The sequence below is a fragment of the Astyanax mexicanus genome, chromosome 10, assembly GCF_023375975.1.
Source record: "Astyanax mexicanus isolate ESR-SI-001 chromosome 10, AstMex3_surface, whole genome shotgun sequence".
Classification (NCBI taxonomy): Eukaryota; Metazoa; Chordata; class Actinopteri; order Characiformes; family Acestrorhamphidae; genus Astyanax; species Astyanax mexicanus.
Window position 1 is genome coordinate 5,587,675 of NC_064417.1, and position 12,509 is coordinate 5,600,183.

Here is a 12,509-nt window from a genome sequence, read left to right on the forward strand (position 1 = left end):
AGTCACAAACATGACAAAGCAAATGTGTAATGATATAAAATTATACAGAAAACAGAGATCACCATACATGACTTCAGAAAAGCTGATGATGATGTAATTATGATGGTAAAGATGGGGATGAGAACCATGATGGTGGTTATGATGATGATGATGATGATGATGATGATGATGATTATGAAAACAAAAGAGGTGGGCACAACATCATGTCAGCAGAACGCCTGCAAAAAAACATTTAAAAAATCAAAATCATAAGACATCCTTTCAGTCACAGCAGCTGGAGCAGTTGTGGTGGTTCTGGCTCTCTGTACCTGAGCTGGTGCTTAATGCACTGTTGGTTTGGGCCACTCGGGTTGGAGCATGCGGCGCTCCAGCCGGCGGCTCCTGTGGGGGTTTGTGATTGGTGCGATTGTCACTGTTGCCGGGTGGGGAGGGCAGAGACTGCACCAGAGCCTGGGGCGGTGTGTCTGAGTCGGCCCGCAGGGTCAGCACTGATGAATACACGGCCTGCTCTCTGCTGCTCACCGCTGCCCCCGCTGGTATGGAGTGGGACTGCAAGGCAGGCTGTCCATCTTCCTCCAGCTGTGAGGGAGAGGATGAAAGGTTTGAAGCTTCCACGGGGGCCGGTGCTGCGGCGAGGGGGTCTGAGACCTCCAACTTCCCCTCATCTGGAAAAACAGAAACACAAGAGTCTGAGTAACACTGAGAAAAAAACATGGAGATTAGGGGTAGGCGATACGGCCCTAAAATTATATCACGATATTTCATGGTATGTTTGCGATAATGATACTTTTGACGATACGAAAAAATGTGAATTAAGAATACACTAAATTACATGTTATTATTGCATACGATATGATATGGCACACCCTTAAATTAGATATTTAAAAATACAATAATTTTATCAGATTTGTAAAAAACTGATAAAGTCAATAATCCAGAAAGTCATGATCCTAATAATAATAATGCACTCTAAATATCTCCATATATCCAGGATTAAAGTAAAATTAATGATACTGGACAGATAAAATCTGTCTCTAGTACATATATAATGGGAAATAAAAAAATGTGAATTTTTATTTTGCTAAAAACAGAAAAAAGTTGTAACCTGATGTGATAGTTAAGGGTGGGTGATATGACATGATATTTCAGGGTATAATATTGTTCACGATACTCAAAAATGTTGGCAGTATTTTTGCATACGATACGATATGGCACACCTCTAATGAAGAAATACGAAATATGTAACAGACCAGTTATGGGACATTTTTTTTCCTGGGTTGCCAGGTGGTACAACCATCATTTTTGACTGAGAGTCCAAGAGTGTTTCACTCTCCCAGCAACACAGACCCTCATTCTTCTGCGGCCCCTATATGGACCCAGTGGCCGGAGGGTGTCATTTATCATTTTGGCAGTCCAAAAGATGCTCTCGACCATGATAGTGCCCTCTACTAGCCCTTAGAGTCTCCTCCGGCTCAGGACACATCACTGTGGACTCTCCCTCAGTCTCTTATCCAACATTACTGGTCATACAGGGGCACCAACTGGGATCAATTACAGCAGATATACTATGTGGTAAATATATTGGGACATATATTTTTTAGCACTAAATCCAGGTCCATTCAGGTCATTGAATGAAGTCCCTTTGACACAGGTGTATTAAATAAATAAAGCCATGAAAAAGGATGTTAATTGATGCAACAAGCCTGCTGGTTATTTTTTTTTCTCTCCTATATATTCCACCATCAACAATGTGGTTGATTATTAAATTGTTGGTATTATTAAAGCAGAAGTATCTGGGATTTGGAGATTTAGAGACCTCTCTGGTGAGAATGTGTAATTGCACCGAGCATGTGGAAGAGTATGTCTAATCCAGATTAATGTAAATAAATTGCTGTGTAAAATTTAAACTATAGAGAGCAATTACATCCAACAAACTATGTCTGCAACTAATGACTATTTAATTGGTTGACTAATCTAACAATCATTTTTTTGATTAGTCGATTAGTCACAACTATTTTTATCACCCGATATAATGCATGTTATAATACATTTTGACAGCTTAACTTTTAGGACTCTAGAAAGGTTTGACAGGACATTTTGATAATTGACATACGAATATGAAATCACAAAGAATATTATAGGAGACATCCACTATTCTACTTAAATGTCTTTAATCAAGATGTAAATATTAACAGAAATGAATTTTGATTTGTCCGTGTTTTGATCAAAAATGTAATCAATCTCTTCTGTTTTAAGGATTTTTATGTAGTAATTGTACTGAAAAACAAGGCAAGGCACTTCTTTTAGTATTTTAATATTTCCCTTTGTATTGCCTTTTTGAACTGCAACTGTAGCTAGAGTTGCCAGGGTTGCGTTTTTCTCAATGGTGAAAAATCAAAGAACGTGGGCACATTTATTTGGGCCTTAATTGCAAACTATTCAAAGTAAAAATTTACTGTGTTATGAATGTCACTGATAGATATTGGATAGTTGGGCTAGTTTAAGTTTTTTTTATTTTTAAGTTTAAGATTTTAAATGTTTTATTATTATTATTATTTTTTTTTTTTTTTTTGCTAGACCTGGCAACCTGGCTGCAGCTGTAGCTGCTTTTTCTCTATCACTACAAAGACAGCAGAAGCCACTATATACAGGATTTACATGCTGAGAATATGTTGATATATATATTGAGCTGATGTACAGAGAGGGTGGATGTTGTCTTGTCTCTTATATGGTGTATTTACATTTTTGGAGACACAGAGATGAGCAAACAGCGCAGCTACAAACAGAGCAGCAATGGAACTATTTTAACTCGCGGAGTGTTTGTAACCAAACAGATCCTATATTTTCTCCTCCTCTTTATCTCAAAATCTTTCAATAAACAGCCTATTTTATTGAAAGTACACCCTCTTATGTATTATTGCTTAAATATTGTTTAGGAATTTCAAACCATTTCAGAAATCAGTAGATTAAGTTACATAACATTAACCACTTCAATATTTATATCAGCTAGATGGATAGAAGGACTTATTAGCATTATTTTATAAGTGATGAGGCGTAATGAATATGATGTGGAGGTGGTTATGATGTTTTTAAAAATATGGTTAAATCTGATCCGAGTGACGGGGGTGAGGCTGTGTTGATGTGCTGGAAGCGAGCGAGAGCATTAATGCTGGGAGAGATGAGCAGCTGACACTTAGATCTGCACTCCATGCATAATCAGCCAGCCTCCTGTGAACAGCTCACACTGTTTTAAATATGACCAGCACAGAAATGCAACACACACACACACACACACACACACACACAGACAGACACACACACACAGACGCACACACACACACACATGCACACAACTCATGAGTCATCTTCAGCAGAATGGTAACAGAGGAAAATGATTTTTTTAGGACAAACAGAACAGAACATTTAGAACACACTGAAGAGCGCTGGAGTTTTGGGGGCTGTGGAATGTTAGATATTTGATGTTGGATATATGTTTTCATTGATGTTAATGAAATTCTAATGTTGAAAATCTGAACTGTCCTGAATTACTAGTATTTTCCAGACTTTTTTCTCTTACAACCTCAGACAATTTAAAAAATGTATCATAATTTCAGTATAGATCAGTTCTACTTAAAAGTTTAAGGATACGTTTATCATTATACGTTATCATAAGTTCATATGTTCTATGTTTATATTTTATAGCTATCCTTCAAATCTATTCTTAATTGTTGCCTTTTTTATCTGTCTTATACAATTATTCTGATGCTCTGTTTTTTCAATTATAAAGTATTTTGAAAAAATCTTTTCTCTATTTTGAAAGAGCTTTTTTCTACTTTTGCATGAGATTTACTTGAGCCCTGCCTATAGGAGTCTGTTTCGAGCTGTTCTTATGTACACTTCACCCCAGGCTACCATTTGCTATTCTTTTTGTAAGTCACTTGGTGTCATCCTGTAGTTTCTGACTGACATTCGAAAAATCCAGAGCTAAACCTCTGGAATGAAATCAGGGAGAAGATGGACTGTCACAAGCCAAAAGCAGTGTGAAAGACTGGTGGAGAGCATGCCAACAGCATTAATGCTGTCAGGGTTATTCCACCAAATATTAATTTCTAAAACATTAGTATTGTTGTTGTTTCTAAATGAATATTAACTTGTAACATCTGTTTCTTTAATTTGACCATTTCTCATTTTCTGCAAATAAATGCTCAAAATGACAATATTTTAATTTGGTAATTTGTAAATAAAAAAATAATGTTCATTTTACTTAAACATATACCTATAAATAGTTAAATCAGAAAAAATAAATATTTTTGAAATGGTCTCACATTTTGTTTCAGACATGTATACACACAGTGCTCTAAAAAAGTATTTGCTCATGCATTTTGCCTTTTTTTGTAATACTTAAATATTTCTGAACAATTTTTAAAACCATAACACATATAAATACAGAGCACAATAAGATTAGATTAGTTTTACAGTTATTTATTTTTAAATTAGGACACTTAAAAAAAAAAAAAAACTAATACTCTTGGTCATGTGAATTTGGTCTTAACTATGAGTTAAACATAATCCAGTCCAGGTGTGTTAAAGTAACTGCTCTATTAAAGGGATCACGCTCTGAAGTCAGTGATGCCACATCAACAGAAGTAGATGAAAGTATTGTACTGCTCATCCCTTTAATCTAATAATACACATATTCAAAACTATCTTTTATTTCTGCATCCCACACAGAACAAACAATGAGGAAACAGGGGTAAATGCCTTACTATTCACACACAACAAGCATACACCTGGCAACACAGCTGACTTACGTATGTGACACCGCAGGACAATACTGTCACACAACAGGACATTTTACACCACTGGTGCCATTTTGAAACCTTGCCATACATGTGCTGAACTTGACCTTGCATTTTGCTAATGAAGTTAATGCACTGTTATTAACTGTAATAGCCCTTAAATAATATCTCAATATTTAATGGTATCATTGTGATAACGATACTCTTGGCAATAAGACAAAATACTAAATTAAGAAAAATATATTACAAGAATACACTACTGCAACAAAATGGTAATAAAATTGTATTATTGCATATGAAATGATACGGCACAGTCCTAACTGAGATATTAAAAAAATGCATGAATTTTATCAGATTTGTAACAGAAGTCAATGATGCAGAATGTCATGATACTAATAATATTAATAATGCACTCCAAATATCTCTATATATCCAGGATTAAAGTAAATTCAATGATACTGGACAGATATAATCCGTCTCTAGTAGATATATAGTGGGAAATGAGATCAATGTAAATTTCTCTCTGTAATTATTTGTTTTATTCAAAGAGGCTGCATTAATTACTGTGCCTTCAGGACTAAAATACAGAATATAAGTAGCCAATCAGTTACAATATAATCTTTAAATCACAACCAGCCTATACCAAAGCGATACTTAAAAGTTTAAAAATCTAAAGAATTAAATCAAATTAAATAATAATAATAATAATAATAATAATAATAATAATAATAATAATAATAATAATAATAATAATAATAATAATAATAATCTGTATTCCTCACAAAATTACTGGAATGATTTTTTTTGGAATTTCAGTGCAATAATTTCAATAAAATGAACATTTTTTAACACAATTATGAAATTAATTGTTAAACTAATTAGAGATTCAAAATTCAAGATGTTCAGTCTTCACATCACAAACAAATATCTGAAGCACTCCCTGGTTTTTCATTGACATAAAGACACTGTCAACTGTCAATCAAACCTGTCCATCAAATATAAAAAAAGATCATCCATGTCACACAACAAGACAGTGTTTTCACTACAAACTCTGTTATCTGTTATGATTGTCGCTGATTTGTTGAATTCTTATATTGGTAAAGTAAGGTTTTAATTATTTATTTTATGTTATAAATATCACATACTGTATATTAATCTTATACTACAGACACATGTAGGTTTACCCTACACTGAAGAACCAATCATATCATCTTCCATCTAAAAGCAAAAGAGTTATTTCAAATATTTTATTTTGAATATCTGATACAGGATCTTTGAAGGAAAATCACATCTTAATATATGTTATATTTTTATAATCAGGCCCCATGTCTCACACCCTGTTAATTATGAAATGCCACTCTCTCTCTCACTCTCTCACACACACACTGTGCTTAAGCAATGCACAGACAATAACATTAGTGACAGTGACTACTTAATCATCTTTATTGTTACTGAGAGAAAGAGAGAGAGAGAGAGAGAGAGAGAGAGAGAGAGAGAGAGAGAAAGAGAGGGAGAATAGAGGCCAAAGACCAAAGGAAAACACAGAGATACACACACAGTCCAGACAGATTATTATTATTTCCACCTTCTTGTTTCTACACTCACTGTCCTTCTTATCTTATTTTTCTCCTGTGCCATAATTATAGACTGTAGTTCTGTATTTGTTTCTCTGCATATTTTATTATTATTCTCATTTCACCCTGTTCTTCAATACTCAGGACCTCAGAGGAGAGACCATCACAAAGCAGCTATTACAATACCAGTCCAAAATCACAGGACACCATTCACAGTCATTTCAGAAACGAAATTATAATAAATTAAGCTGCTATTCTTTTCCAATAGAATGCCTTTCTACCCATCCATCACCAGCCCAAATCATTTCTAATTTCTTTAAAAATTAATATATTATCATATAGCATGCTGATGTGTAGACTGAAACTTGCACTCATATCCTCACCACAGAACAATTTCAAATGTCTTTTAAACTCCAGTTATAAGCCTTTCAAATGCATTCTGCCTTTACTGCCTAAAATCTGGGTACCACTTTAAAATAAGACTACCTTTATAAAGGGTTTATAAACGGTTTACAATTAGTTTATTAATGGTTACTAATTAGGTTGTAAATGCCTTAAAAATCAGTTTCCAATTAATAATCAGTTATAACACATATGTAAAAAGGGCAACAATGACCTTTTGTTTGCCAAATAGTGAACCCACAGCCATCTTAATTGCTGCCCTTTCTACGTATGTGTTATAACTGGTTATTAATGATTTTTAAGGCATTTACAAACTAATTATTAACCATTTATAAACTAATTGTAAACCGTTTATAAACCCTTTATAAAGGTATTCTTATTTTAAAGTGGTACCAAAATCTGTTTACTGGTAATTTATTGGTATACATTGGTATACCAATATATTGGTAGCAAAATACATAATTCTACTTTCTAAAGCTAAATGAATATCCTGGCCTAGTGAATATGTGCTATTTTTAATTTGTGTCTCACAGGCTCCCTCATTTACTGATATTGCATTACATTACATTTGGCAAACGCTTTTGTCCAAAGCGACTTAGAATAATGATGTAAATTTAGTAATAGAAGACATGGAAGTTCAAGGTAAAAAAAAAAACATTAATGACAGGGCCTAATGGAGGCCGAAGGGAAATAGTTAGATAGATGATAGATATTTAAAAATATATATATATATTTTTTTTTTTTGAAGAATTACATTATTTGTTTACTTAGGCACTTCCTTCAGCCTCCCCATTACAAGTAAAAAACATGGCGACACCCTTGCTTATTTTGATGTAGGCATCCTTACTAGTGTCACTTAATAATATAATATACATAATCCGGTGTGGATTATACATGAATATAGACCAGAAATTGATGTTCATTTATAGTGTGTCTTATATTCTGGTGCATCTTATAAGATGAAAAATACAGTAGATAGATAGATAGATAGATAGATAGATAGATAGATAGATAGATAGATAGATAGATAGATAGATAGATAGATAGATAGATAGATAGATAGATAGATAGATAGATAGATAGATAGATAGATAGATAGACAGACAGATGGCTGTAGTGATGACTCTGTCAATGTTATGCTCTCTGAGACAGAAGTAAAGTAAAGGTGGTGGAGGATCTATTAGTCAGGGCATTAATCATCTCAGAACGAGTCTCCAGCAGTCAGGCTCTGAGGAGACAAAGGGCGAGCGCTGTGATTTCTCTCTTCTACAAAGTTAAGCAAGATAAATAATTCACAGGCCTTAGTGGTGCTTCGGATCTGTGTGTGTGTGTGTGTGCGCGAGTGTGTGTGTGCATATGTGCTGTGTTATTTTTTTAAAAGAAGCTCAGATAAAAACGTCCACAGTTGGGTTCGGCTCTGCAGCGACTGTGTGGGAGCGCGTGGGCGTGCGAGTGTGCGCGAGTGTGTGCATCTCAGCGACAGGTCACTCTGAAAGCCTATTCTCCAACAGATTGCCACCTGCTCTGACAGTCCGAGCATATGGGGTATCCTGAGAAAGGGACAGCTAGAGGGAGGCGGGGGGCTTGAGAGAGGGGGAAGCATGAACATGATCCAAATAGAGAAGAAGAAGAAGAGAAAGAGAAAGAGAAAGAACTGTGAAGTGTGAAGGTGAACAGTGAACTGCAGTGATTGTGACACCTGGTTCTAGGAAAAAAACATGTTAAATATGCTCATCTCATACATTTGTATCACTTTTATCTTATCTTGAGGTTCATTTATGACGTCTGTGTGGAAGTTTATGCACCAAAAACGACAATATTTATTTTTATGTGACTATTGTCTTATCTGTTTTTATTAATTTGAATCAAACATGTTGTATTAATTAATAAGCCTTTAGGACTAATATACAGAAAGTAGGTAGCTAATTTTATTTAGTATTTTGTTTATTGTTGGTGTAAAAGTTGGGTTTGTGCACTGCTGCGTTTTCTTGTGTGTGCGTGTGTGTAACGAGCAAGGGTGTACACGCATGGTGCACTGCGTTAACAAGATAGCAATAAACGTCTGACGGTTGACTGTTGTCTAGGTTGTATTCAGGGCGCTGAGTGGTCCAGTGGTCTAAAGCGTTGCCACTATGTTTAGGAGGTCGCTGGTTCTAATCCCAGTTATGCAGCATGCTATCAGCTTCCGAAGCCATGAGAGAGTGGGTACAGTAGATGGCGCTCTTTCCCCTCATCTCTCCTAGGGTGATGTGGATCAGCACAGGGCTGCATCTGTGAGCTAATGTATCAGAACCGAGTCGCTGTTCTTTTCTCCGAGTGTGCTGTGATGCTACTCAGCAATGATGCATCAGCATCAGATAGAAAAGAGGCAGAGTCAATTTTCTATCTGATCAGAGTCACATGTGCCGGTAAATCAAAAAATAAAATAAACATAAAAAAATAAATAAATACGTTGTATTTAGTCAGTGGTGCACTTGTGTTTTCCATTGCCAAGATAGCAATACTCCAGATATTTAGCTGAACACACCTAATTTCCAGACCACGCTATTTATACAATGCAGGTTCAAGGCATGACAATAAACTGTTTTCAGGGTGTAAGATATCAATGAGTATCAGGACGCACCTTGTACTGGGTGTAAGATAGCACCTTAAATTGTAGTGCTTGACAGGAAATGGTTTAAAATGCAAAAATGTCTCCATTAGGCTCCATGGCATCCCCTGAACATCACATTCCAACCGACTCAATCACTTAATGATTAGTGTGGCCTCTTGCGTATTGTCTTATCAGCAGATCAGATCATTGTTTGAGGTTCTCCACTAAAACAAAGAGCTAGATCCTTTAATCACCCCCATCACAGCTGCTAAATATCAGTGTATGACATTAAGAACATCCCGGAGCAGTTCTGTTTGACTGCCAGTGTGTACTGAACTGTTTCCTGAAGTGATTAACACTCCGAGCTCGTCTGAATGTCACTGCCAGTGTCCTGGCGGCTGTATTTCTCCAGCGAGGAGCAGCGGTTCAGCAGCGAGAGCTTGAGGACGTTTTAGTATGCTGACCCTGACACGGAGAAGATTTATAAACCCCTCGAATGGCTCCAGGGGCAGTCATGTGATTCAAACGAGGCAGCGAGCCGAGCCAATCCGACGCTACTGCTAGGTGCAGCCGAGCGACTCCATTGGTTGGCTCCGGGCACAGAGACTCTGTAGATCACAGCCTGGTCGCTAACTCACTAATCAAAGCCCATGCGTAATCTCTCCCACAGGGCAAACGTTCTAATCAACAGCGGAGACGACCTCTGAGAACAGAGAAATCAAGCAGACTCTAAACCTTTTAAGCCAAGTAATTCATACTTGATACATATTCTGGGGGTTGAGACCTCTACAACTTGAATGTGATCATTAAACATGCATTAATTATTTACATGATATACTAGTGCATCTCAAAATAAATGAATATCATGGAAAAGTTACTTTATTTCAGTAATTCAGTTAAAAAATGTGAAACTTGTATTTTGTATAGATGTATTACACACACAGTGATATATTTGAAGAGTTTAATTTAAGACCAATTGGTACTTTTGGCAGTGTGGGCAGTGTGTCAAGTCCTGCTGGAAAATGAAATCCGCATCTCCATAAAAGTTGTCAATAGAGTGAAACATGAAGTGCTGTAAGATTTTGGACTTTAGACTTGATATTATACAGCCCCAGACCAACACACTACCACCACCATGTTTGACATTTAGAATGACACACAGAATATTGTCCCAAAGTCTTGAGAATCATCAAGATTTTTTTTGTTTGTTTGTTTATGTAAGACCGGTGTTCTTTTTGGTATGCTTTGGAACTCTCCTATGGAGAACATTTTCACCCAGTCTCTTTCTTATTATTGAATCATTAACACTGTCCTTTAGATATTGCTCTGGGTTCTTTTGCGACCTCCTGGATGAGTTGTCCATGCCCTTTTGGAGTAATTTTGCTAGTCTGATCACATCTGGGAAGGTTCACCAGTGTTCCATGTTTTCTCCATTTGTGAATAATAGCACTTACTTTAGTCTGCTGGAGTCCTAAAGCTTTAGAAGTGACTTTGTAACCTTTTTTCAGACTGATAGATGTTCCACACTGATATGTTCTTGAATTTCTTCAGATCGGGGCATAATGTGATGCTTTTTGAGATGTTTTATCATGCTTCATGTTGTCAGACAGGTTATATTATAAGTGATAAGTGATTTCTTGACTCTAGAAATCAGGGCTGGTTGTGGTTTGTAGTGAAATTGAACTCAGCTTTCCTAAAATGGGATTAATCACAGAAAATTCATTGGAGGGGTTTAAATATATATATATATATATATATATATATATATATATATATATATATATATATATATTAGCATTTTCTAGTATTACTATTATTTGATGGTTCAGGCTTTGAAGGGTTAAGACCCTCAGGACAAAGTGCTTGTCCTCCAAGGCATGGGGCTTTGCAGTATGTGGACAGGTGGTAATGAGGGCTTGATGGGTAATGAGCCAAACCCAACGAAGCCCATGAGAAGTCCATGTATGGCAGGCCGGGTATGGCCGTTCCAACAGTATGACCACACCCCCCGAGTCTATTCATAGAGCCCCATCTGCTTTTTGGTTGTATCTTGCTAGAGCTCTGACTGCACCACACCTGCCCATCACCAGAGATGCTTTAATCGCACGCAAAAAATCCACAGGCTGATTGCGCTCTTGATCTCCGTTCGCTCTAAGTGAGAACGCTCTAATTAAAAACCCATTTGGCTCAGGCTTTCTCTGCAGACTTTAGAGCGGAAAAGCCGCGCTGTAACTCGTTCTCTCACGCTTCCGCCTCTATAGAAATATTATGCAGCGAAAGCAGATTATCACGTCCGCGTGATACTGAGCAGATTAAATGCAGACGAGGCCACTGTCCAAGCTAACTCCCACCATCATGCACCCAACACAGGACCCAGGAACTCCTCCTCTAACACGAGTGAGATCATTACATTACATTACATTACACTGTAAAAAAAAACATTTTTTTTTACAGTTTTTCCAAGTAAAATTTTACAATATTTCCCTGTATTTCAAAATGACAGGCAAATGGTATTAAAATGACAAGAATAAACTGTCTATTGAAATGAGTCATGTGATTTAACATAAACAATCTGTGTGAGTAAAATACATTAAATATCTGTTTTTTAACAAATTTTAGATGACAATTCGAACAATACTAACTGTAAAAATAAAGTCATATTTTGTGACAAAAAAAGCTAAATTTTCTGTATTTTTACACAAAGTTAACATTTTAAAATGCAGATATCACTGTAAAAAAAAAGTGTAAATAAACGGTATTTTTCCGGCAGCAGGGGCGCCAGAAAATGTCTGTAAAAAAACAGAAAAATTGTGTAATTTTTAAAACATACATAAACCGTAAAAAAACAGTTATTGTATTTATTGTAATCAACGTCTATTATTGTAATTTTACAAGAAATTGCCCTTTAATTACATTAAATGTTTTTCTTTTAACATATTTTATTTCTTAAAAAAGTGTCATGCACTCTTTATAAAATGGAATAATTCGTCATTTTACAAGAAATGTTTCTATAATTACATGAAATTATAAGTCATTATCAACCGCTTTATCCATTCACACACAGAAAGACCCAGGTCGCCCCAGCCGGGAATCGAACCCAGGCCATCTTGCTGTGAGGCGGAAGTGCTACCCACTGCGCCA

The 12,509-nt window shown here is 36.0% G+C and overlaps 1 protein-coding gene and 1 long non-coding RNA gene across 7 annotated transcripts in view; one reads left to right on the forward strand and one right to left on the reverse strand.

The window, feature by feature from the left end:
• Nucleotides 1-12,509, reverse strand: part of kiaa1549la (KIAA1549-like a) — a 96,796-nt gene that overhangs the window by 57,661 nt on the left and 26,626 nt on the right. For all 6 annotated transcript variants that reach the window (XM_022683821.2, XM_022683826.2, XM_022683825.2 and 3 more), the window contains exon 2: nucleotides 309-665. In XM_022683821.2, the coding sequence (XP_022539542.2) occupies nucleotides 309-665 (357 nt within the window). The remainder of the gene's footprint in view (nucleotides 1-308; nucleotides 666-12,509) is intronic.
• LOC125804712 (uncharacterized) overlaps nucleotides 1-12,509 on the forward strand; it is a 162,574-nt gene that overhangs the window by 390 nt on the left and 149,675 nt on the right. The window lies entirely within an intron of this gene.